The sequence below is a fragment of the Scyliorhinus torazame genome, chromosome 15 (genome assembly GCF_047496885.1).
Source record: "Scyliorhinus torazame isolate Kashiwa2021f chromosome 15, sScyTor2.1, whole genome shotgun sequence".
NCBI classification, from domain to species: Eukaryota; Metazoa; Chordata; class Chondrichthyes; order Carcharhiniformes; family Scyliorhinidae; genus Scyliorhinus; species Scyliorhinus torazame.
This window is the reverse complement of record NC_092721.1, coordinates 183371621-183398620: the sequence shown is the minus strand read 5'-3', so window position 1 is coordinate 183398620 and position 27000 is coordinate 183371621. Positions and strand designations below refer to the sequence as shown.

Genomic DNA, 27000 nt, shown 5'->3' with positions numbered 1-27000 from the left:
ACTGGCACTATAAAGGAAATCTTTCTGGCATTTTTATGATGCATGTCGATGATTTTTTGTGGGGTGGGACTAGTGATTTTGAAGCTATTGTAATCTCTGGTTTGAGGAAAGAATTCAGGGTTGGAGGTCAGGCTTCCGGTGCATTTAAATATATTGGACTGGAAATTGGACAGACTAAGTTAGGGGCAACTTTATGTCAGCAATCTTATTTGGAAAGCATCACCCCAATAGCAATTAGTCGTGGCCGAGTTTCACAAAAAGACGCAATGGTTTCAAAGATAGAAAAAGAGCAACTGCGAAGTTTAATTGGGCAACTGAACTGGTTAGGTAGACAGACTAGACCGGACATGAGTTTTGATGTCTTAGAGTTGAGTACAAAAATGAATGATCCCAAAGTGGAAGACATAATAAGAGCAAATAAAGCGTTGGCCAAACTAAAAATGCAGGAGTGTGTTTTGAAGTTCCCGGTTTTAGGTGACCTTAAGCGCTTGAAACTCATAGTTTATAGTGATGCGTCCTACGCAAATTTATGTGATGGGGTTTCAAGCGCAGGAGGTTTTATAATTTTCCTTTTGGAGAACAATGGTAAATGTTGCCCGCTTGTGTGGGAAAGAAAGAAAATAAGGAGAGTAGTAAAAAGCACTTTGGCTGCTGAGACGTTAAGCCTTGTAGAGGCGGTGGATATGGCCTTTTATATAAGCATTATATTGACAGAGATTTTGGGATTAGGGGATTTGGGTTACCTATTGACTGTCACATTGACAATAAATCCCTGTGGGAAAATGTGCACCCTACAAAAATTGTCAATGAAAAGAGGTTACGGATAGACATTGCAAGTTTGAAGCAGATGTTGGACAGAAGGGAAATCACAAAAATTAAATGGGTTGACAGGAGCTATCAACTGTCAGACTGTCTTACGAAAAGAGGGGCGAGTTCACAGAAACTTTGGGATATTGTTAATGAAGGGCGCTTGTTTCTGTGAGTGTTTTCTTTTTCTTTCTCGTCCAAACCAAAAAAAAAACGGGGGAAAATCATGTGTGTGTTTTTGAGTTTCTTGAAATTTTGTTTTCACCTAATTATTTTTTTTCTCTAAGGAAGGGGAGACTGTTAAGTAATGGGTTAAGAGACATTGCAATTAGTTGTCTCATTTATGTTAAGTATCCATTAATTGACACTGATATGTAAAGGGGCTTCAGGTGGCCTTTGGCAGGTGGTGTGTTTTTCAGAGTTTTGTGCAGAGGCTGTGGAAGTGAAATAAATGGTGTTTGGTGAAAACGAACAAGAACTTTAGACTCTTCATATCACAGTAACTAAAACGGCTAACAAATACTACAGATTAAACTATCACTACTGCTAAAGCCTATACTTAGCTTCGGGCGCCCTCTCAGTCAGAGGAACAATGGCCGTTGTTCGGTTCTGAGGCTGCTGGGGTCGAAGTGGTAGAGGGGAAACAGCCAAGGTCGTCGGTCTGGTAGCGAGGATTGACCTTGCACTTACTTGCTTCTGGTGCAGCTGGTGGACGGGTCTCTCCGCTGTGAGAGCCATGTCCAAGAGAACGATTCTCTCTTGGGGGCTCCTTCTTATACCCAAAGGGGCTTCGTGCTCTTTTGGGCGGGCCGTGAACTTGGCCCCAATCAATTGGTCCGTTTCTTGATCATTCCTATTGATTTCATCCAATAAAGGGGTGGGTGCCCTGATGGCTGGGCGTGTCCTAGTCTCCTCTTTGTTTCGGTCTCCTCTGGTGCTGAGGTGTCTGCCTTAGTATCGGTTACTCAAATGTTATTCTTTTGTTCCCGGAGATGGGCCATTAGTATGCTAATGGGCCTACAGTTTTGGTCCTGTCTGGGAGCTGCGGTTCCAATATACAGACAAGCTCTGAATCTGCTTGTTTTCTCAGCATTGTCCATTTTCCCTGCAATCTTTGCGAAGTATCCATTTTGTAATCGGGAATTGGCCATCCCAGATGGCTACACCTGGCCGTTGTGGAGGCCCCCCCCCGGACACTTGACCCCCCTGCCCCCCACCAGGACGGCCACCGCAGCCGCGACGCCAAGCTTAAACCATACCTGAACCACGCCGGTGGGAACTTGGCTAGTTGACCGTGGAGAATCGAAAGAGGCCCCCTCTTTCAACGGCACCCGACTGCCGCCGCGTTGACCGCACGCGCGCATCTGCCGCCGGTTCTCCGGTCGCCAGAGAATCGCACAAAGGCATCGCGGGTCCGAGGCTCCATTCTCCACCCCCGCACCAGGCGCGATTACGCCTCGAGGGGTCGGAGAATCCCGGCCATGATTTTGAAATTATATTTAAGTTCTACGAAATGAGAATAATAATGTGCAAATTTGATGTGCTGAACTGTTGGACTCTTACAACGAACCTTTCCATTTCAAAGTCTCTGTGAAGAGCAAAGCATGTAACGACTGTGAGGAAAGACTCTAGTTAATAGGTGGCACGGTAGCACAGTGGTTAGCACAGTTGCTTCACCGTGCCAGGGACGGGGGTTCGATTCCTGGCTTGAATCACTGTCAATGTGGAGTCTGCATGTTGTCTCCTTGTCTGCGTGGGTTTCCTCCGGGTGCTCCAGATTCCTCCCACAAGCCCCGAAAGACGTGTTTGTTCAGTGAATTGGACATTCTGAATTCTCCCTCCGTGTACCTGAACTGGCGCCGGAGTGTGGCGACTAGGGGCTTTTCACAATAACTTCATTGCAGTTTTAATGTAAGCCTACTTGTGACACTAGTAAAGGTTATTATTAAAATATAGTAATTGGCTGATGTTAAACTTGCCAATTAGGATTGCAGATTGGAAGAAGTGGGGTGGGGTGGGGGAGAGAATGAAGGAGGCAAAGAGTTGCACAGATTAGAGCCCCTGGAAAACCTTTGAATCTCGAGCTCTTTTCTGCCAGTGTATTAGCGGAAGACAAATGTTGGGATATAAATGACTTTGCCATCTCTCGTGACTGTCTATTTGTTCTGCTATGTTTTTGTGCTGTGTCTGTCTATTTAACCTCCTCACTGTGTTCTTCCTTCCCCACCCCAGAGCTGAAACATGAGATTCACGTTTGGAGACTCACAGCTCAGCGCATTAACCCTGCCAGCCGAGAGGAGACCACAGTGAAGTGCCTGCTAATGCAAAAGGTTCTCAATCTAGAGAACGTGCTCAGGAAAAAACTGAGGACCTTTCAACGGTTCGTGTTTTTTTTTGCTCTCCGCTGTTTAAGCTTTGTTGGTGAGGTTGTAGAATTGCCATTAAATTATAGCCCGTGTAATGCTTGAGCTGTTACCTTTAAGCGGGGTTCCCAAAGGGACTCTTTCTAACTTCAGCATGTCTACCAGCTGTAAGTGACCTTTTGGAAGACTTGCTGATTTATGTTTAAATACAACTGATTGAGACTCCATACCCAGCTTCTTCACTTCATTTCCCATTGCAATCGTCCCAACGCCTGTTAGTTGTGCCATGTTTCACGCTGATTTAATTCTCACCATCTCACCTATATGGTAGCGAGGAAGAAGAGTTGGCACATGCCAGCTGACATTACTGCCGTTCAAGAGTGACATCGAGGTCTGCTTATTGATTCAAGTCAGGGGCTCTCCTGGATACAATTAATTATGTTAGACAGCACAAACGTCAAACTGTTTTTCAATTTGAACAGTGTTTCTCCTGGGCCTGCTTCTCCTGAATGCATTAAATCGTCCAAATCTGTGGTTCAAAGGCTGGTAGCAGCTTCGCTTGATGGGGCATGGACAATCTGCTAGTGCAGGCTGCCAACTGGGCACTGGGAGAGACACCCCAGAAAATCCTGACCTTACCTTTTGTGACCTTGGGCCAGAGCTCATTGCTTTATGCAATCCAATGTTCCTTCTCTGTCTCCTATTCACTTGCTGCAATGTGGATGCCCACATCCTTTAGTCTGCTCATTCCCTGATGTCACTAATCTATTGTTGATTTGACTTCATTGGCAGGGTAGGAGTGAGATGTTAAACTTACCAGCGCGAAGTCTAAAATGACTCGCTATTCGTTGGTTGTCTGATGTGCATTTTAAAGCTAATCTGGGCTGTAATCTCCACATCCCCAGACATGTGTTCTCGCTGGTGTATCGCTCGCATTCTTTACCCCCGCCGCTTGTCAATGGAATTTCTCATTGAAGCCACCCCATGCTGCCAGGAAACATGCTTGCTGGGGTGCGCTGCTGGCGGGAACAGCCAGAGAATTCCAACCCTTGTAGACTTAAGGACAAATAACCATAATTTCTGAGTACATTCTGTGCAGGTGACGAATGTGATATAAAATAGTTAGTTCAAATATTAGTTACAGTAATGTAGATGTGGGCCAGTCTAATAGTAGTGAGTTCACAAAGGACAAAGGAATTCAGAAAGCATGGCAACAAGGATGGGGAAAAGGATGCTGGGTAACAAGAGGCCCAGGGTTAAGGAATGTGAAGTGAGCCAATCAGGATGTATGGCCAGGTCAGGAGGGGTATAGGATGACCTATTGGCATCTTGTACGTGAAACCTGATGCCATTTGAATGTATTTGCAGAGATCTCTTTGTCTCCGGCCTCACTCGGTTCTGGAGACCCCAGGAGACAACTTGTGTTCTGGATCTCGGTGAAGCGAGTCAGACTTACAAGTTGGTTAAAATAAATAATACTATACCTACAAATCCAGCTCGAGTTTTATTGAGGCCAGACTGACGGGTAAAGAATTCAATATTGTCCCAGGCAAGACAAAAAGTAATGTAAACTGGCTGGGCACATTGACCAGCTGCTGTCCATACCCGAATAAGGACTAAAGTAAGGAGAAAGCCTACAATGAAGGAGGGAAATAAAAAAGTTTTGGAGAAAGAGTCACAGAGAGCAGGTTCATAGCAGCTGAAACATCGGCCTCTGAAGGCAGAACAGGAGGGTACAAGCAAAGTGAAAAGCTGGAGGCTGAGACTGATGACTGGAAAAGGCTTCTCAGGAAAAGGCAGACTAGGTCAGGGAGGAGGCTGAAATGAGATTGAGAGTCTTGAAATGCTACTGGTTCAAAGGGAGACAGCGAAGCTTTGGGAAGTTGATGTTTAGGAACACAGGGACATGACTAGGCAATTCGGCTCCTCTGATTTGCTCCATCATTCAGAGGGATGAGAGCTGGTCCCCATCCTAGTTTGCATTGGCTTCAAATCCTTTATCAACCTCAGTTGTTTAATACATCTACTGAGGGCAGTTTTAAGATGATTAATCCAGCTGGTAACCTTGATGTGGGACTTAATATGGGGAAAATGCTCAGAACATCGAGCTCTGGATTAGCCAAGTTTGTTGCCGATGGTGGAAAGTGGGCCACTCGAGGAAATATCACCGGAATCAATCCTTATTGTGGTGAAAGAGTAGATAAGGGTTTCAGTAGGCACAAGGGTGTTGTAAACAGGAATTCATGAGGTTGGCATGGCAAGAAAATGCCACACATAACATGATAGCCAGCTAGAGATATTTCTCACCCACATCTCCAATGAACCTGGACGATAATGCCAGTTCTCATAAGGGGAAGAATATCACCTGGAACATTTATCCCCGACCTCCTTGTGCAATGACAACCACTCCAGGAGCTAGGTTAATACCAGCACTCGTGGGATGAGACCCTTACGTGGTCTTAATTGGCTACTTAATGGCCTCAATTGGTGGCAGGTGGAGATGAGAAGGTCATGGAGGTTCCGTAACGCCACCTTCTTCCCTAAGTAGATGCTCTTCCCTCCGCCAAGCCTGCCAGCAGCAGGAGCAGAAGATTCCGTCCAACGTTTCCACAACTTTGCTAGTCTTGTCCTTTTCGATGGTCGAGCTTGCAAGGAGAAGGTGTGTGGAGTTATTTTGCTGGTATTTCACATCATGAAGTAAAAGATATTGGTCAATAGAAAAGGTTAACCAACACTAGCCCAAAGAAGTCCAAAGATTTGCAGGTCAGGTGGATTGGCCATGCTAAATTGCCCCTTAGTGTCCAAAGATGTATAGAGGGTTAAGGGGATAAGGCTGGTGAGTGAGCCTAGGTAGGGTGCTCTTTCAGAGGGTAGGTGCAGACACGATGGGCTGAATGGCCTCCTTCTGCACGGTAGGAATTCTATGGTTCTAAGGTAGGCATTGCAAATAATCACAACGGGCATAGATATTATGTATTGATCAATGAAGTAAAGTCGGCATAGTCCCAAATGACCATAGGCTCCTTTCCCCGAGGAATTAACCTGAGGTCACCACACCTCAGGCGAGGGGGAAAATTGAAAACTTAATGAATAACCTCAGCATGTACGGGCATTGAACCCTCGTTGATGCCATCGCTCTGCATCACAAACCAGCTGTCCAGCCCTCTTATCTGAAGTAGAGCAAACACAAACATGAGATGGGGTTTTCCTCTTCGGATGTCTTCCAGCAGAAGGTCAGACTGGTGGACTTTAAGCCATTGCTTGGCCATGGGTGAACCTGGGGAGATTATTCAGTCTGTCTTATTAAATATTTTAGGGTGAGATTGTGGCGTCAGTGCCATGGAATAAATTCCCCACCCTCCAACATACTTGCTGTCCTTAATTTGGTTTGGATAGAGACGAGCAGAAAGAGCAGTGTGGCTCATCCTTGCAGACTAACCTTTGAGTTGCCCACATCTCACTGCAGTTGTGATTTACATCTACACGGAACTGTGATATATACCATTGTAACTCTGAATTATTAAACCTATGTCCTTGATGTGATGTTTCCTGCCTTTCTTGAAACGAAGGAAGGGTAGGTAGAGAAGTAAAACTGCAAAACATGCTCAAATCCTCTCTTGATTGACTTTCATCACCAAAAAGCGTGAACACATCTCGTTCTGGAGTCAACATCCTTTGAGTGTTAAGTGTGAAATCCTTGACGAGAGTTTGTTTAATTTGTGGAACACAGCAGAATACAATGTTCTTGCAAACCCTGTCTGCTTTTCATGGTTTTCTTTGAATTTGAATTAATTGCTGCAACATTTGAATGCATTGATCTCCTTTTGTAACTATAATTTTACATGCTTTAGACAAATTTCACATGACAACAAAAACTGGGAAACTAACATCCAGGAACTGCAAAAAACGGTAAGAGCGGTTTGAACTTCAAACCTTTCTCTCAGAATATAAACGTCCATTTGTCGTATATCGTGACTTCAAACTGGTCTGAGGAACCCCTGTTTGTTATCTTTCAAGAAGTCCAACTATTTTGATCAACACAAGTAACCAAGTAAACTAAATCAAATAAACTGAGGGACAAATTAAAGGGACAGCCCCTTAAAGGGAAACTGTCTTAAAACAAAAAGAGAATCACAAATTAGACTTAAAACATCAAACCAAAATGTGATTAATGCCTGGATAATGTGAATTTATAGTAAGTGTTGATTAGCACCTCCAAATTTTGGACATCCAATATTGCGAGTAAATCTAATAATGATTAGATAATAATTAAGGCTGATACACCTTTCTTGTGAATTGCAATTGGCTACTAGCCCATTTTCCAGGACTTGAGATAATACAGTAGATTCAAACTGCGGCACCATCTATCTCCCACAATTTTCCATTGCTAAGACTCTGAAGGGTCTAACAACTTGACCTTAAATAATGTAAAATCAAAAAGCGGGTCAGCTCCCTGATCTCGCATTCATTGGTAAACAGAGACAAAGGTAAGCTTTGTTGGCTGGGGACCTTCTGTTCCTTTTAGTGCACAAGCAATGGTGGAAAGGCACCATGAAGTAGTCTTCAACTCCCTTCAATTGCCAGATTTCCCAAGGCCTGGGAAACCCAACCAGGCAGGGTTAACCTGGAAGGCACTCTAAATATGAAGCATGGATCTTATTACCATATTTGAATGACCAATCCGCCTCTTGTGACCTGGTTGCTTGCCTCCAGCCTCCGTATTCTGTCTCTGTAAAATCTGGAAGTGGACGGGTTGGAGGTGGATTACGCTCAATTTTGAGATTTTTGAAATTCATCACCAAATCCAATCCCACCCGTTTTTGTGGAGAAACTTATCTTTGAGTGTGAAAAATTTCAAAAAAAGTTGTGGTTATTCTCATTGCAGAAAATACTCATTCTTTTGGACACACAAGACTGGATTGTTACAGAACTTTAAGAGGCTATTAAAGGATCAGCTGACTTTGATGTGATTAATGAATGGAAGTTTGTTCTTTATAGCGCATTGACTACTTGAAAGGATTTAAAATCTTCCTGAATTAATTTTTTGTCAGTGTCAAGTGTGTCTGGGTGAGAGTATTGTTAAATTATTTTTTCATCTCCAAATGGATCCTGAGGTCTGCCCATAATGGATACTGGGTGAGTGGCTATGGAGGTTGCAAGAGGCGGTGGTGGGAATAAATAGATATGTTGGTGGCATAGGAGGTGAGGGGTGAGGGCCTATCAGCCTTTCATGAAGCTAGGCAGAGACCTGAGACAGCCCTCTAAAGCACTTGCTTCCATGACCACCTGTACATGACCACCAGACCATACTGTCTGTATGCCCACGTTGAACATGACCTCCCCTCTCCCTTGCTGGGAATGAAAATCATGCCTGCAGAGACCATGCTTGTCAAGTTCAGAGATTTGCCAAACAGAGCATCCTGCCTCCATTTAAGAAATCAGGTGCGGAGTTAACAGTGGAAGTCAAAACAAGAAAGAAAGCAATGCTAAAAAAGAACAGCGCCTGAGATTCTGAAGCATCCAAGCGGATGGTCACGACAATTTCAGTTGGACCTGTTCATGCCAGTTAATGTTGCTGTGCGGCCGCTGGAGGACAGAAAACTGAGGAGTAATGAGACTTCTTGGAGAGAAAAGTAGGTTGTGAAAATGGCTTTGAGTAATATCAGAAATCATGCAGTGTTTTCCAACATGCATAAGATGGGGACAGAAGTCTGCTCTGGATCTTGCCATTAAAATAATAGTATTTAAAGTGATCAAAAATTGATTTTCAGCTTGTCAAAACTCTGCGAAGAATTATTGATTGTTGGGTGGACCTGTGACTGAATTACTTTGCTGTCATTGCACAGAGAGCAACATTTGATAATGTGATTTGATTTCTCTTCTCTGTCTCATTGATTTCATGAAGTTAGCTGCAATCCTTTTCAGCAGGTTTTTTTGTGTATTGATCTTTGCAGCACAGGATAATGGACAAGGCCCTTCTGGTGAAATGCTCAACCGTTTTGGGATTCGTTATCTTCATGTTCTTTCTCAACTCATTTGTCCCCAGAATCCATCTCGATCTCGGTAAGTAGGTCCTTTTTCACAACACCATGGGTGGTCGGATCCGCATCTGATATCTCCCTGTGAATGTGGCACATTACATCCGTCATTACTCTACCTTTCTCTTTTTTAAATACATTTAGAGGACCCAATTATTTTTTTTCCCAATTAAGGGGTAATTTAGCATGGCCAACCACCTAACTTGCACATATTTGGGTTGTAGGGGTGAGACCCATGCAGACACGGGGAGGATGTGCAAACCCCACACGGACAGTGACCCGGAGCCAGGATCGAACCTGGGTCCTCGGCGCTGAGGCAGCAGTGCCAACCACTGCGCCGCTGCGCTGCCCCGTGCTTTAACCCTTTAAATTCCTCTCGGTGGCAGGGGCTAGCAAATCTCTGCCTCTTGATCTTTGCCAGTTTATCTTCCCGCCCCATCCCGAAAATTTCGGCTCAATCCAATAATGAGATTTCTTCCAAACCTGGCAGACCCAATGCTGCAATGTGTCTGCCACATCGTTCTTCTGTCTGTATTTCAATCTTTTCTATCAATATACTTTGGATTAATTCATGAGCTGTGAGCACCATTCTTGAATGTGCGTGTGGGACAGGGCTACAATGGAGGACAGTACTATATTGGAAACACAGGCAACTTGAGTGCACATTGCCTTGCAGTGCCTGAGGCTGGATCAAAGATTTCCTGAGCTGTCAGCTGATGAACACACTTGAATTTACTCTACTTGGTTGCAAGCTGGATCAATGCTGAGTTCTCCAACCAGTAAGAAAACATAGTCAACATTTAATTCTCGATCTGACATGAGTCTCAGCAAGGTTTAAAATAGAGAAATTCAACATTTGCACCTTTCTGCAGACATTGGCCGTAATTCTCCATTCCTTCCCCGCCGCGAAGATTGGGAATGCTGATTGAGCGGAGAATGGGGCACCGCCTGAAGTTCCATTCTCTGCTCCGCCGCCGTTGGTCGTAAGTGTATTACCCACCCCGTGCCAGCGGGAACATGCAAAAAGGCGATTTTAATAAATTTGAATTTGTTTAACGGTCTGGAAGTCCGATTCTCCAGCTCCCCATGTTAAGTAATGGGTTAAGAGTTAAGTAATGCATTAGGAGACATTGCAATTAGTTGTCTCATTTATGTTAAGTATCCAATGATTGACACTGATATGTAAAGGGGCTTCAGGCGGCCCTTGTGTCAGGTGGTGTGTTGTTAAGAGTTTTGTGCAGAGGCTGTGGAAGTGAAATAAATGTTGTTTGGTGAAAAGGAACAGGACTTTTGACTCTTCATACAACGGTAACTAAAATGTATAACAATGGTATAACGATGGTTGTTGTGCACATGTGAAGTTTTGAAAGATACAGCTTTTCCTGATCAAACCAAGGAGTGAGTGAGAAGGAAAAAAAAAGATACATTGCTGAACCGAGGATAAAGATGGCTGGATGGGCCGAATGGCCTTACTTCCGCTCCTATGTCTTATGGTCTTATGGATGTGACTATCCCCCCTTATTTTCTGAAAGGGAATCGTACGACCAATGGAGAACAAAGAACAAAGAACAAAGAAATGTACAGCACAGGAACAGGCCCTTCGGCCCTCCAAGCCCGTGCCGACCATACTGCCCGACTAAACTACAATCTTCTACACTTCCTGGGTCCGTATCCTTCTATTCCCATCCTATTCATATATTTGTCAAGATGCCCCTTAAATGTCCCTATCGTCCCTGCTTCCACTACCTCCTCCGGTAGTGAGTTCCAGGCACCCACTACCCTCTGCGTAAAAAACTTGCCCCGTACATCTACTCTAAACTTTGCCCCTCTCACCTTAAACCTATGCCCCCTAGTAATTGACCCCTCTACCCTGGGGAAAAGCCTCTGACTATCCACTCTGTCTATGCCCCTCATAATTTTGTATACCTCTATCAGGTCGCCCCTCAACCTCCTTCGTGCAGTAGTTATGTGGACTAAGGTAACTGCCTTGGGAAAGAGAAAACAAGGTACGGCATTGGCTCTTTCTCTACCTTATGACAGTAAAATCCGAAACAAAGTGCTTTCTGAGCTGGAATTGGAAGAGTTAGACTCAGAAGAAGGTCTGGAGACTCTTACAATATATGGATAAGGTTTACAAGAAAGATGACTTGTTAAGTGCGTATGAAGCATGGTCGGAATTTGATAAGTTCCGGAAAATAGAGGAATTCTCCATGGAAGACTATATAATGGAATTTGGCAGACTATATAAAAGGCTGCAGAAACACAACCTGGAATTTCCACAGTCTGTGTTGGCCTTTATATTACTTGACTGAGCTAGAGTGAGCAACATGGATAGGCTCCTGGTTTTGACAGGAGTTCAGTTTACGGATGAGGATACCTTATTCGATCAGATGACAAAAGCTTTAAAGAAGTTTCTGGGGAAACATTCGATTCCGATGGCTCTGATGACTCAAATAGGTCAGTCTGCTATAAAGCAGAATATGGAAGATACACTCCTAACAGGATGGCGAAATTGTACGGCTACGAACAGGGCCCAAGACTATAGAAGTAGATCGAGACAAGGAAATGATGAAGACAGAAACCCAGTTAGAACTTAGAGTTGGAAGATGAACCCCAGAAATGCAAGGGGCATGATAAATCGATGTGACTCTCAATACCATTATGTTTTCAACTGTCCAAAATGTTATGATAGAGTGTTTGAAGCGACACATGACACGGAAGAGTCAGAAGAGGAAAAAGATAGTGTTCAGAGAGAAGACATTGTCCTATTAACAAGCAGTTTTACGCCGGTAATGAGGGTGTTGGTTGCAGAATCCTTCAATTGTGCTGTATTGGACAGTGGCTGCACATCTACTGTGTGTGGAATTGACTGGTTAAAATGTTACCTGGACTCCTTGAATGCTGAATGTCGTAACAAGGTTAAGGAATTTGAAAGTTCCACAAGTTTCAGGTTTGGGGATGATAATACTCTGAAGTTGCTGAAAAGAGTAGTGATCCCTTGCAATATTGCCAGAGTGAATCATTTCATTAACACGGATGTTGTATCAAGTGAGATACCTTTGCTTCTGAGCAGACCGTCGATGGAACATGATAAGGCAACAGTTTTTGGAAAGACGGTGGACTTATAATTTACACAGTCGGGACACTATTGTATTCCATTACTGAAAAATAATATTTCAAGTAGAGTGGTTAAGGATGTGTTAATGGCAGTTGTAAATGGGACTTTCACTTATAAAAAGCTTGTGGTATTAAAACTGCATAGGCAATTTGCACATCCGTCTCCTCGGAGGCTGAAAAATGTATTAAAGGATGCAGGGGTAAGGGATGAAGTCTATACTAAATTGATAGAACAGGTTAGTGATTGCTGTGAAGTTTGTAGGAAGTACAGCAGGACACCAGCACGACCGATAGTAACCCTACCTTTGGCCAGGGATTTTAACGACATTGTGGCCATGGACCTTAAGATCTGGGATAAAGCAAATATAATATTTATTTTGCATTTTGTAGATTTAACAACCAGATTTAGTCAATCAACGATTGTACGAAGTAAAGAAAAGAGAGTAATTCTGGATCAAATCGTGGAAAACTGGATAGGGACAGGAATGGGTCCACCGGCAAAATTCCTTACGCACAATGGGGGAGAATTTGCTAATGATGAGTTTAGGGATATATGTGAAAACATGAATATCAGAGTTATGAATACAGAAAGCCCATTTAATAATGGTGTCTGTGAAATAAATCATGCTGTCATCGATGACATGCTTCGGAAAATGTTGGCAGATCGACCAAATTGCAGGCTAAATTCAGCTTTAGCATGGGCAGTACATGCAAAGAATTCATTGCAGATGGTTGGGGGCTATAGTCCTGATCAATTAGTGTTTGGTAGAAATCCTAAAATTCCGTTCATTTTGGATGACCAGCCTCCAGCTTGGGGGGGGACTACAATTAGCTCTGGTTTTGCTGAACATTTAAATGCATTACATAGCAGTAGAAAAGCTTTTTTGGAAGCAGAAGTCTCTGAAAGAATTCGCAGAGCTTTAAGACATAACGTACGGCCATCAGATGCCGTTTTTCAGTGAGGAGGCATGGCATACTATAAGGGAGACAATTCTAATGAATGGAAAGGCCCAGGGAAGATCATAGGCATAGATGGCAAAACAATTATTTTGCAACATGGTAATCAAACTGTTAGGGTACATTCATCAAGGATAATGGGTACAGATTACAAATTTTCAAATTTAGACAGAGCAGACAGACATGATAACGAACCAGAGTCATCTGGTACGCATGTGTTCCAGAACTATGAGGACCAATTAACTGATATCGACAGGGTTTGTGTGGAGGAACACAACACTTCTGGTGAATTAGAACAGGTCATTTTTCTGAAAGGGCAACTGCCAAAAGTTGGTACAAAAGTGACATACTTGCCTGAAGGGTCTAGTCAATGGAAGGATGCAACTGTTATTAGTAGAGCAGGGAAGGCCACTAGAAAGTATAAACATTGGTTGAATGTACAGCATTCAGGGGAAGGAGTCAAGACAATGGATTAGGAAAACAAAGTTCAAAAATGGAGGGCACAGAAACGCAGTGCCAGTTCAGATAATACATTGGATAGTGAACAGGTCCGCAGGAAAAGGTCGAGAACTATTGAAAGGACATACCACAGCAGAAGGGAACGACATTGTGGCTGTGGATCTTAAGATCTGGGATAAGGCCATTTTTCCGAAAGGACAACTACCAAAAGTTGGTACAAAGGTGACATACTTGCCTGAAGGGTCTAGTCAATGGAAAGATGCAACTGTTATTAGTAGAGCAGGGAAGGCCACTGGAAAGTGTAAACATTGGTTGAATGTACAGCATTCAGGGGATGGAGTTAAGACAATGGATTGGGAACACAAAATTCAAAAATGGAGGTCACAGAAACGCAGTGCCAGTTCAGATAGTACATCAGTTAGTGAACAGGTCCGCAGGAAAAGGTCGAGAATTTTGAAAGGAAAGATCACGCAGTATAGAACAAGTTACCAGGCGGGAGAGGGGACGTAGTTTATCAAGGTCTCGGAACATGAGTAAGACTATGAATACTAATAGGAGTAGAAGCCCACATGCACGTGAGATTTTGGTGGCTTCCAATAAATTATATAAAAAGTTAGCAAAGATGCTAAACAGCAAGCATTGCATAGTTGGAGTGAATTTGGGGTATACATGGAAGTACCGGATAGGGGACAAAGAGCTCTGTCCTACAGATGGATTTGCATGGAAAAGGTTCTTCCGGATGGAACTTATAAGGCAGAGGTCAGACTTGTGGCAAGGGGATTTGAAGAAAGCTTAGAAGATCAGGATTTAAGTGAAGATTCACCTACAGCAGGAAAGGTTAATTTTAAAGATCTTCTTTTAGCCACAAAGGCATGGGAATGCACATCTATAGATATGAAAGCTGCCTTCTTGCAGGGGCATCAGCTTCAGAGAGACATTTTTCTCCCCCCTCCTAAAGAAGCAGCGAACACAGAAGGGGTATTCTGGAAGTTGAACAAATGTGTATGTGGTTTAAATGTTGCATCTAGAGTCTGGTATTTTTCGGCAAGGTCAGTTTTGTTAAAGTTAGGCTGTTACCAGTTGAAAGTAGATCCGGTAATGTTTTACTGGCACTATAACGGGAACCTTTCTGGCATCTTTATGATGCATGTCAAATAATTTTTGTGGGGTGGGACTCGTGATTTTGAAGCTTTTGTAATCTCTGGTTTGAGGAAAGAATTCAGGGTCGGAAGTCAGGCTTCCGGTGCATTTAAATATATTGGACTGGAAATCGGAGAGACTAAGTTAGGGGCAACTTTACATCAGCAATCTTATTTGGAATGCATCAGCCCAATAGCAATTAGTCATGGCCGGGTTTTCACAAAAAGATGCAAGGTTTCAAAGATGGAAAAAGAGCAACTGCAAAGTTTAATTGGGCAACTGAATAGGTTAGGTAGACAGACTAGATCGGACGTGAGTTTTGATGTCTTAGAGTTGAGTACAAAAACGAATGATCCCAAAGTGGAAGACATAATAAGAGCAAATAAAGCATTTGGCCAAACTAAAAATGCAGGAGTGTGTTTTGAGGTTCCCGGTTTTAGGTGACCTTAGGCACTTGAAACTCATAGTTTATAGTGATGTGTCCTATGCAAATCAAGCACAGGAGGTTTTATAATTTTCCTCTTGGGGAACAACGGTAAATGTTGTCCTCTTGTGTGGGAAACTAAGAAATAAGGAAAGTGGTTGAAAGCACTTTGGCAGCTGAGACGTTAAGCTTTGTAGAGGCGGTGGATATGGCCTTTTATATATCTCAGATATTGACAGAAATGTAACTTTTGGATATTGTTAATGAAGGGCACCTGTTTCTGTGGCTTTTTCTTTCTTCCCCCCCAAAAATTTGATAAACAAAAAGAAGGGGGGAAATTGCATGTGTGTTTTTGAGTTTCTTTAAATCTTGTTTTCACCTAATTATTTTTTTCTTCAATGAAGGGGAGACTGTTAAGTAATGGGTTAGGAGTTAAGTAATGCATTAAGAGACATTGCAATTAGTTGTCTCATGAATGTTAAGTATCCAATGATTGACACTGATATGTAAAGGGGCTTCAGGTGGCCCTTGTGTCAGGTGGTGTGTTGTTAGAGTTTTGTGCAGAGGCTGTGGAAGTAAAATAAATGGTGTTTGGTGAAAATGAACAGGATTTTGACTCTTCATACAACGGTAACTAAAACGTATAACACCCTACCCCCATATGTCCCACCCCTGGAGTCACGCTGGCGTGGTTTGGTGTGAGTCTTTACCAACTGTGCCCAGGCGTCATGGCGTTTGAAGGGGAATATGGAGGTAAGAAAAGTTTTCTTATTATTCTGGCTTGCTTGGAGTGTATGTCTGGAGCTCTGCAAGTAGATGGAGCGACTTGGTGTCAAGGGTGTGGACTCAGAGTGTTCCCCCCATGTTCAGGGTGCTGGTATGGCAGTCAGCTAACCCACTCCTAAGGATCACTTGATGTCTGATATCACTTGATATCAAACATTTTGAGCCCATTCACGCCGGACTGGACCAGGAAACCTGACCCGCCCTCTCTCACAACATCACGCTACAGCTAAGCTCCCAGCAAATGCTCAAATCCTTCGGATACCCGCATCTGTAGGACATGCCCACACACCAGTCTCTAAGCATTGAACCGCCTGCCTGCACAATATGAACATCTCCACCACACAACCAGTTACCACCATTCTGGTGGGAAGGCACAAAGCTCACTCAATGAGAACGCCCACAGTGGACCTATCAGGGAGAAACAGGACAGGGGGCCAGAGGCCACAGAGCCTATCATTGTGGCAGCCAGCAGTTCCCCAGTTGGGAGGGATGGGCAGTGAGGAGAGAGACTCCCCACATCAAGGACCGGGTGTCAGTCACTGATGGACATAGGGATGCAGTGTGGACGACATAATGATGAATGGTCCGGGGGGAGGAGTAGGGGTGGTGGCGGCAGGGCGTGAAACATTGAGGGTGGCGCAGCAATGCAACTCAGGGTGACCCTGTAATCTGGTGATATTGGAGGGTCAAGGGACTGCTCACTTTGGTGACAGTCTCTATCTCTCCCCCTCCCCTTGCACAGAAATGGATTTTGGAACTCGGCCAACAAGGATAGCTATCTACCCGGCCGCTGCTGCTGTTGTGGATGTTTGTTTGAGAGAGCGCAAGGGCTGGCCTGCGGAAGATCCTGCATGACAGGAGCCTGCCTGCATGACCAGCCAGTGAGGTTCAATTGCCGGATGTCCACCGGACAGAGGAGGAGGTATGAAGTTGATGCCACAGCAGGCAACGTTTATACCATCAGCACTTGTCCTTCGAAGATGTGCCGGGCCGTGTGTGCCACCGTTGACTCCAGCTCGCCAAGGAGACTGTGTGCCACTTGTGCCAGATGGTGGCGGACCTGGCACCGCGAGGGTTAGGAGGAGGACACCCTCTTCTGGTGGCCCTAAACCTCTATGTCTCGGTGCTGCGAGTCGAGTGCCAGGAAACACGTGGCTAAAAGTGCTCGCTATGGGAGTTTCTTCCCTTTAAGTTGAATCGCGCCCCTGGATAACGGTGCATTGGACTCTCACTTCCTCACCCCAGACCGAACTCCATGTCATCCATTTCCTTCTCCTCTGTCTCTCCCGTGGCCCTTTCTTCACAGAGGGTGTGGAACCGAATACCTGAGATGCCTCCATCTGTCTAATGCTCTCGTCTATGGCCAGCTTTACCCTTGGGGCACATAAAGGACATAGTGAGGCATTGGCCTGCCACTTTGATTGAGTGTGGCGGCATGTGTGGGCAAGGTTCCTGACCAAAGATGGCAGGATATGTGGAGTGTTACTGCCATTTGTGCGATTGGGGACAGATGTAAGGGGTCAAGGACGGGTGTGACGCCAGGGAATTACTCACCTGAGCTGCTCGAAGGAGGTTGTTAATCATTTTCCGGCATTGTATGCTAGTGCTCTTGGCGAGGTTGGAAGCACTCACTGTCTCTGCTGCCTCCCCCCTGGCTTTTTTCATTATAGATGATTGCTATCTCCCCTCATCCCCCCAACCCCGGGAAAAAAGGGTGTCTCACCTTGACGCTGTCCAGAATCCTGTTGATGCCGACATCCAGAAACCTGGGGACAGGGGTGAAATTCTCCAGTATCGGCGCGATGTCTGCCAACCGGCGCCAAAACCGGCGCAAATCAGTCCGACATCGCGCGGCCCCAAAGGTGCGGAATCCTCCGCCCCTTGACCGGCCGAGTCCTACCCTTGAGGGGCTAGGCCCACGCCGGACTGATTTCCGCCCCACCAGCTGTCGGAAGTGCTGGCGTGGAAATGACATTGCCGGGCAGCGCATGCGCAGGAGCGCTAGCGGCCGCTCACAGCATCCCCGCACATGCGCTGTGGAGGGAGTCTCTTCCGCCTCCGCCATGGTGGCGACCGTGGCGAAGGCGGAAGGAAAAGAGTGCCCCCACGGCACAGGCCCGCCCGCGGATCGGTGGGCCCCGATCGTGGGCCAGGCCACCGTGGGGGCACCCCTTGGGGCCAGATCGCCCCGCGCCCCCCCCAGGACCCCGGAGACCGCCCGCGCTGCCTTGTCCCGCCGGTAAGGTAGGTGGTTTAATCCACGCTGGCGGGCCAGGCATTCTAGCAGCGGGACTTCGGCCCATCCGGGCCGGAGAATCGCGGGGGGTTGGGCCCGCCAACCGGCACGGCGCGATTCCCGCCCCCGCCGAACCTCCGGTGCCGGAGAATTCGGCAACTGGCTGGGGCGGGATTCACGCCAGCTCCCGGCAATTCTCCGACCCGGCGGAGGGGCGGAGAATCTCGCCCCAGGTCTCTTCCCAGCCATCCTATTGGCTGCAATGGGAGTGTGGGCTGCGGAGGGCGCTTAAAAACTGCTCCAGCCCGTCATCCGCTCAACGCTAATCCCAGCTCCAGCGAATCAGATGCCTAGGGATACGGGACTCGGGCGGGTTGCACATGGCCAGCGTGCTGGCACGTTTACAAACTGTGAATCGCTCCTCATCGGTGCTCCCAGTAGCACTGCGAACTTGCCGCAATTCTCCGATAACGGGAACACTTACACTCCCGAGTGGAGAATTCCAGACATTGGGTGGGGGTACGCTTCCAGTGGGACAGAGAATCCCGCTGCCTTCGATCGGCTGGGAATCCCAACCTTTATGTCTAAGTGGCAAGCACTGATTTGTACACAGAGAAGACTGGTTTGATATTCCATTCACAGACAGATATATAGATATTCTTGTCCAATTAAAAATGATTTTTCCCCTGCTTTGAAGATGTTCCTTTGAGATGGTTTGTTACACTGCCTCAAACCATCATCAGTCTCTGAATGTCATAACATTGCCGTGAATTGAACTTTCAACAAACCTGGACACGAGGAACGTCAAAATAATAAGTCAATTCACAATCAAAATGATTTACATGTTAATAAAACCTGTGAATCTGTATCAATATAGAATGCCGATTTGTGGACCCACCAAAAGCTCACATCTGGCTCAAGCTAAACTGCATTTTAAAATGCTGAATCTGCCCAATTTTACAGGTGTTCTTCACCTTGCCAATCGTCGTAAGCTCCCAGCACAATTTTGGTCAATGCCAGCCAGCATTAGGTGGGGAGAGCGTGGTGTAGTGTAACGTAAATAGGGCGGCACGGTAGCACAATGGTTAGCACTGATGCTTCACAGCGCCAGGGAGCGGGGTTTGATTCCCGGCTTGGGTCACTGTCTGTGCGGAGTCTGCATGTTCTCCCCGTGTCTGTGTGGATTCCCTCCGGGTGCTCCGGTTTACTCCCACACGTCGCGAAAGATGTGCTGTTAGGTGAATTGCACATTCTGAATTCGCCCTCCGTGTACCCGAACCGGCGCCGGAATGTGACGACTAGGGGATTTTCACAGTAACTTCATTGCAGTGTTAATGGAAGCCTACTTGTGACACTAATAAAGATTATTATTATTAGAGTAACCCAGGGGCCCAGGCTAATGCTTTTGGGGCACGGGTTCAAATCCCACCATGGCAGATGCTGGAATTTGAATTCAATTGGAAGCTAGTGACAATTAAAATTTTTCTTTAAAAATCCATCTGATTCACTGACGTCCCTTTAGGGAGGGAAATCTGCCATCCTTACTGGGTCTGGTCTATGTGTGACAGAAATGTGGCTGACTCTCAAGCCACAGTCCAAACGCAATCTGGCTGGACCACTGCCCATCCCATGAAAGAATAAGGATTAAAGCCAACTGAGAGAGGGGCAAGCAAAATCTGACCTGGAAGTCGGGAGCTGCCCACTGAAAGGTGTTTGCACCTGGAGGCCAAGAATAGCCTTGGGCCAGGATTCTCCAATCCCGCGGCCAAGTTCTGACGCCAGCATGAAAAGCGGCGCCAACCACTCCGGCATCAACGGTCCTCGATAATCAGGAATGGTCCCCTTCCGAGGGGGCTAGGTCGGCACCGGAGTGGTCCCCGCAGCTCCAGCCAGCGCGGCACGGCCGGCGTGATTCCGCGCATGCACGCTACAGCCGGCGCGAGTTCGCGCATGCACGTGGATTCCCGTCTCCGCGCTGGCCCCCGGGCAATATGGCAGAGCCCTGCAGGGGACTGGCGCGGAGGAGCATAGGCCCCCATGGAACCAGCCTGCCCGCCGATCGGTAGGCCCCGACGCAGGCCAGGCCACCGTGGAGGCCCCCCCTGAATCTCCATGCCCCCCCACCAGGACGGCCCCCGCACACAGAACCTCCATGTCCTGCTGTTTGGGACCATACGTGACTCACGCCGGCGGGACTCGGCCGAACTCGGTGGCCACTCGGTCCGTCGGGGCCCAGAGAATCGCCGGGGGGCCGCTTTCAACGGCCCCGACCGGCCCGTCGGTGATCCCGCAGTCGCCCGAGAATCAGCGAGCCGGCATCGGCGCGCGTGGCGCGATTCACGTGCCCCCCCTGGGGATTATCCGACCCCCCGTGGGGTCGGAGAATCGCGATCCTGGTCTTTGCAACACTGAATTCTAAATATTTATTAAACTTTTCCAAAGCTGTTGACTGGAGATTCGTGGGCTGGAAATGAAAATGAAAATCACTTATTGTCACAAGTAGGCTTCAAATGAAGTGACTGTGAAAAGCCCCTAGTCGCCACATTCTGGCGCCTGTTCGGGGAGGCTGGTACGGGAATTGAACCCGCGTTGCTGGCCTTGTTCTGCTTTACAAGCCAGCTGTTTAGCCCACTGTGCTAAACCAGAGGATGAAGTGAAGAAATTAACCCATTGTGATTGGTCTGATTGAAGGGATGATCCATTAAAACAGAGATGAGGAGGAATTTCTTCCGCCAGAGGGTGGTGAATCTGTGGAACTCATTGCCGCAGAAGGCTGTGGAGGCCAAATGAATGAGTGTCTTTAACACAGAGATAGATCGGTTCCTGATTTATAAGGGGATTAGGGGTTATGGGGAGGAGGAGGAGAATGGCGATGAGAAACCTATAATAATAATAATCTTTATTAGTGTCACAAGTAGGCTTACATTAACACCGCAATGAAGTTACTGTGAAAATCTCCTAGCCACTACACTACGGCACCTGTTCGGGTACACAGAGGGAGAATTCAGAGTGTCCAGTTCACCTAACAAGCACGTCTTTCACGACTTGTGGGAGGAAACCAGAGCACCCGGAGGACACGGCGAGAACGTGCAGACCCCGCACAGGCAGTGACCCAAGCCGGAAATCGAATCTGTGTCCCTGGCGCTGTGAAGCAACGGTGCTAACCACTGTGCTACCGTGCCGCCCTTATCAGCTATGATTAAATGGAGGAGCATACCCGATGGGCCAAATGGCCTAATTCTGCTCCTATGTCTTACAGTCTGCAATAGCCATCCACACGCAACCCCCCCCCCCCCCGCCCTACAATATGACACCCAATGCAATACGCAAAGAACCTCTTATCAGCTAGATGACAAAACGTGATGAAGGCTGCCAAGGGAGGCTATCTACCAATTGGTGTATGTCTGGGAACACTGGCACCTGAGTAATCTTCTGTGCCTTGCAGTGTTTCTCTCATGAAAAATGATGAACATATCGATCTACGCAGGTGTTATATCAGGACAAACTGGTGAAGCTTTCAAAAAAAAAAGCATAAGTAATCCTTGATTTCATGAAATATTGGGTCGCATTCTGAGCAAGGATGACCAGGTCCCGAAGATGCTGTAGAGGGGACGTACCGGGAATGAAGGTTTCAGTTATGTGGAGAGTCTAGAGATTGCCTTCCATAGAGCAGAGAGGATGAGGGGAAGATTTCAAACAGATATTCCATACATTGAGGGGTTTTAAAGAGCAGATAGCTCCAAAAGCAAAGTACTGCATTGCTGGGAGTCTGGAAAAAAAATAAAACAGAAGATGCTTGAGTCGGTCTAGCAGCATTTGTAGAGGGTGAAAAAGATTAATTGGGAGAGTTTTCCCTTCCATATGGGGGCAAAAGCAGAGGCAGGTGGGCACAGCATTTGCTGTTGCCGGCCTCGGTGCCAGTTCGCAGCACAACACTATCACTGAGCCATTTTCTCCTGAGGCTGGATCTGGGGCAGAATGGCCACCTGCCCAATATTGAGATAATTTAATGACCAATTAGGACCAAATAATAGAGGTCTCCTGGAATTTTACAGTCAGCCTCCAGGGCCTCTGTGCCTGGAGGCAGCCTCGTGCCTGGGGGACTGCAGAATCAACGCTGCAAGAAGCCTTTGAGGCCTCCATTGCCTATTTGGTCACAGCTGCAGTGACAGGATCCCCCCTGGAGACTCCCTCCATGCCGCCTCCCCCCCATCCTCTCCCCCGCCTGCACAGTTGTGGCGCTGCAGCTGTGTCCATTTTGTACTTAAATTGCCTGAGAAGGTGCCTCAAGATGGAGCCCCCTCTCCCTCTCTCTCTTTCCTATCTTACCCAGCAGGTTGTATTATTTTGATTTAAACAAATGAACAAATAAAGGGGACAAATTAACAAAAGGTTAAAAAAGCGAATTAAAGGGGCAACCCTTAAAGGGAAACTACAACAAAAGACAGACTCGGCTTACATACATCAAATTAAAATGTGATTATAGGGGTCAATTGGGCAGGAAGATCTCGATCGTGAGAACGCAGCGTGCTCTCTCTCCAAGACAACCTGGCTGCAAATGTAGTGGTAGAAGAGGAGCAGACAGTCAGGTCGGACAACCCCCCATGATTACTCGCTGCCTGGACCTGTTCCTGGCCAACCCAGCCAGGTCCAGGGGCAGGTCCATGAGGAGGTCCTCCCTCCCCGTTTCCCGCTCAGCACCGACTGCCTGAGAATCAGGATTGTGGGGCTGAAGTGTAACCAAAAATCAAGTCATAAACAAGGCTGCAGGAAGAGGAACACATTTGTCACCCTTTCAGAGAGCAGGAATGGGGCCACATGGCGTCACTACCGTAAGACCACAAGTTGCAGGAACAGATGTAGGTCATTCAGCCTATTGAGTCTGCTCTGCCATTCAACAAGGTAATGACTGATCGGTTATGATAATCCTCTGGGTGCTCTATGTTTATACAATTCTTTTATATATTGCCCTTCACAAAGAAACCTCTGTCACTTGCTTTTTACATCAGATTGGTTGATTTGGAGTATATCACCTGCGTCGTCTGGAATGATTTTGCCTCATAAACACACTTACAAGGAACACTCTGAAGTGTGAGACAGCTGCAGATAGGGAACCTACAGCTGCTGCTGGTTGTTGCGGGTGTTGTCCAATCCTGTGCTCTTGGATATTTGTGGTGTGGTGGGGTGGCAGGAGTTACATCCTTGGGCAGTGTTTGACCCCAAGGGGGTTTGATCTAACCCTGGGATCTTTGTATAGGAGGAGTTTAATGAAGATGGGAGGAGCTTCTGGCAGGGTGGGGTTAAGGCAGAAGCACCTCTGCACCTCTTGCTTGACCCACAAGGAGAGCTGTAAAGGCATTTAACCTTTTCCCTAAAGTTGCCCTTGCCTCCATTCTGCTGCCGGGTTTCCTAGGCAGGATTAAACCTTAGGCTGCCAGGCTCATTATTAATATGTAAATCCCTAAACCACCTCCTGGGAATGGGTTGGCTATCTGCTCCTAATCCTGCCTCTCTTGAATATTCACAGGTGGCTTGGTGGGGGTTGGGATGAGGTTCGATTTTAAAAGTTTTCACATCCCAACTGGCTCCAGCCCACCTGTTTTTTGGGGTTTAGGATTCAGGCCTACAGTCACTGTTTATATTGAGGCAAAGTCAACAGGAATTAATAGTCCAAAGATGTTCAGGTTAGATGGATTGGCCATGCTAAATTGCCCTTAGCGTCCAAAATTGCCCTTAGTGTTGGGTGGAGTTACTGGGTTATAGGGATAGGGTGGCGGTGTGGGCTTGGGTAGGGTGCTCTTTAAAAAGAGCCGGTGCAGACTTGATGGGCCGAATGGCCTCCTTCTGCACTGTAAATTCTATGATTCTAAGTGATTGAAAAGCATTGTCAACTGGCTTAAAGCCCATAGACAGCAGTGATTGTAATTGGATCTGCTTGCAGACTGGCCACCACCTATGAGGAAACTAGATTGTAATAGGATATTTTGCTTGTCATCATTATTGCTTCAGTTTCCTGAATAATGAGATTAGATCAATAGACTCTCATTTGACATTCAAATGGAAACAACGTTTGCCTTGTTGCAATCAACTTCCAAAGTGCTCATTGACATCCTCAGTGTGAATATTAATGTTTCACAAATGTCCTCCCTTAATCTGCTGCACTCTAAACTCTAGTTCATTTCTGATGGAGATTTTTTGACTTCTAGCCTGCACTTATCTAGAGATTGTATTCACGTTGGAAAAGTTTGGAAACATGAATGATTGGGACAGATATTCAACTGTCTGAACCCCAGGGGCCAATGCCACTGCTGATTGACCACCCGTACTGTAGAAGAAGCTGACCAATTTTAACTTCCCTTCAAATCAAATGAACCAAATGATGTTCAGTTGCTATAATGAGTAAGTAATGGTAAGTCTCTAATGGCAGTCTGATGCCCAGGCAGCAATTGAAAAATATATCCCAATACATGTTTAATGGTTTGAGAATATATTACATGCGATCATGAATGAATGAAAATCGCTTATTGTCACAAGTAGGCTTCAAACGAAGTTACTGTGAAAAGCCCCTAGTCGCCACATTCCGGCGCCTGTTCGGGGAGGCTGGTACGGGAATTGAACCGTGCTGCTGGCCTGCCTTGGTCCGCTTTAAAAGCCAGCGATAAGGATGTTTCCTACCACCTGTTGCTTCCCAAATTTAACTTCATATGGATCCCCTTGTGATGCGACCATCAATTCACTCAGAGACACGAGGAGAAGTAAACCGTGGTTTTAATCAGCTTAGAACAGTGCCTGCCTGCGACCGGTACAATAGTGAGGACGGCCCGCAGGTCAGCTGCTCTTCATACTTCCTCTTAGGGGAGGAGCCATGGGCGGAGCCCGTACACGCCCCAACATATCCCCCTGTGGGTGAAGCCACACAATGGCCCATAGGTGGCGCCCACAGGGTTAATAACATAACGCCACAGCAGAACATGATACAACGCACTGGTGAATTATTAGCAGTTATACATTCATCACATTCACCCCCTGTTAAAAAAGTCCGACGGGGGTGATGGACTCATAGATTCAGTCGGTCCGGTAGATGGGACGGGATATAGTGTGGGGGATGCAATAGTGGTGGTGGAGCCTGCGGGCGCCAGGTCCCGGAAGGAGACGGTATCTCGTCGGCCATTGGGTTGTTCGATGTACGCATAGTGTGGGTTGGAGTGCAGGAGCTGGACCCTCTCTACCAGGGGATCGGTCTTATGGCTCCGAACGTGTTTTCGGAGGAGGACTGGACCCGGTGTCTTCAGCCAGGACGGAAGCGAGGCACCTGAGATAACTCCCCTAGGGAAAACAAACAAGCGGTCATGAGGCGTCTGGTTTGTGGCCGTGCAAAGGAGGGACCTAATAGAGTGGAGCGCATCGGGGAGGACCTCCTGCCAGTGAGAAACTGGGAGATTTCTGGACCGCAGGGTCAGTAGTAGGACGGTCTTCCAGACCGTCGCGTTCCCTCTCTCCACCTGCCGGTTCCCCTGGGGTTATAACTGGTAGTCCTGCTCGAGGCGATGCCCTTACTGAGCAGGTACTGACGCAGTTCGTCGCTCATGAACGACGAGCCCCTGTCGCTGCGGACATAACTGGTGAAACCAAACAGGATGAAGACACTATGCAGGGCTTTGATGACAGTGGGAGTGGTCATATCGGGGCAGGGGATGGCAAACGGGAAGCGGGAGAACTCATGAAAATGAAATGAAAATCGCTTATTGTCACAAGTAGATTTCAAATGAAGTTACTTAAGAAAGTATGTGTTGCGGTTATTGGAGGGGAGGGGCCCTTTGAAATTGATACTGAGGTGTTCAAAGGGCTGGGATGCCTTTACCAGGTGGGCCTTATCCGGTCGGTAGAAGTGTGGTTTACACTCCGCACAGCTTTGGCAGTCCCTGGTCATGGCTCTGACCTCCTCGGTGGAGTAGGGCAGGTTGCGGGCCTTGATATAATGGGCGAGCCGGGTGACCCCCATGTGGCACAGGTCATTGTGGATAGCCCGAAGTTGGTCAGCTTGCGCGCTGGCGCATGTGCCACGGGACAGGGCATCTGGGGGCTCGTTGAGTTTCCCAGGACGATATACTCTATCGTAGTTATAGGTGGAGAGTTCGATCCTCCACCACAAGATCTTGTTGTTCTTGATTTTGCCCCGCTGCGTATTGTCGAACATGAAGGCTACCGGTCGGTGACGAGGGTAAACCTCCTACCAGCGAGGTAGTGCCTCCAGTGCTGCATGGCTTCCATGATGGCTTGGGCTTCTTTTTCGACCGAGGAGTGTCGAATTTCAGAGGTGGTGAGGGTGCGTGAAAAGAACGCTACCGGTCTGCCTGCTTGGTTGAGTGTGGTGGCGAGAGCGACCTCCGATGCGTTGCTCTCCACCTGGAAGGGGACGGACTCATCCACCGCGCGCATCGTGGCTTTGGCGATGTCCGCCTTCATGCAGCTGAAGGCCTGGCGGGCCTTGGTTGCCAGTGGAAAAATGGTGGCCTTAAATAGTGGGCGGGCTTTGTCCGCATACTGGGGGACCCACTGGGCGTAATAGGAGAAAAATCCAAGGCACCTTTTCAGGGCCTTGGGGCAGTGGGGGAGGGTGAGTTGCAGGAGGGGGCGCATACGGTCAGGGTCGGGCCCTAGGACCCAGTTTTC

At 46.9% G+C, this 27000-nt stretch overlaps 1 protein-coding gene across 2 annotated transcripts in view; it reads left to right on the top strand.

The window, feature by feature from the left end:
* Positions 1 to 27000, top strand: part of oca2 (oculocutaneous albinism II) — a 690248-nt gene that overhangs the window by 473796 nt on the left and 189452 nt on the right. For both annotated transcript variants that reach the window (XM_072477223.1, XM_072477224.1), the window contains exons 16-18: positions 3040 to 3187; positions 7022 to 7079; positions 9125 to 9233. In XM_072477223.1, the coding sequence (XP_072333324.1) occupies positions 3040 to 3187; positions 7022 to 7079; positions 9125 to 9233 (315 nt within the window). The remainder of the gene's footprint in view (positions 1 to 3039; positions 3188 to 7021; positions 7080 to 9124; positions 9234 to 27000) is intronic.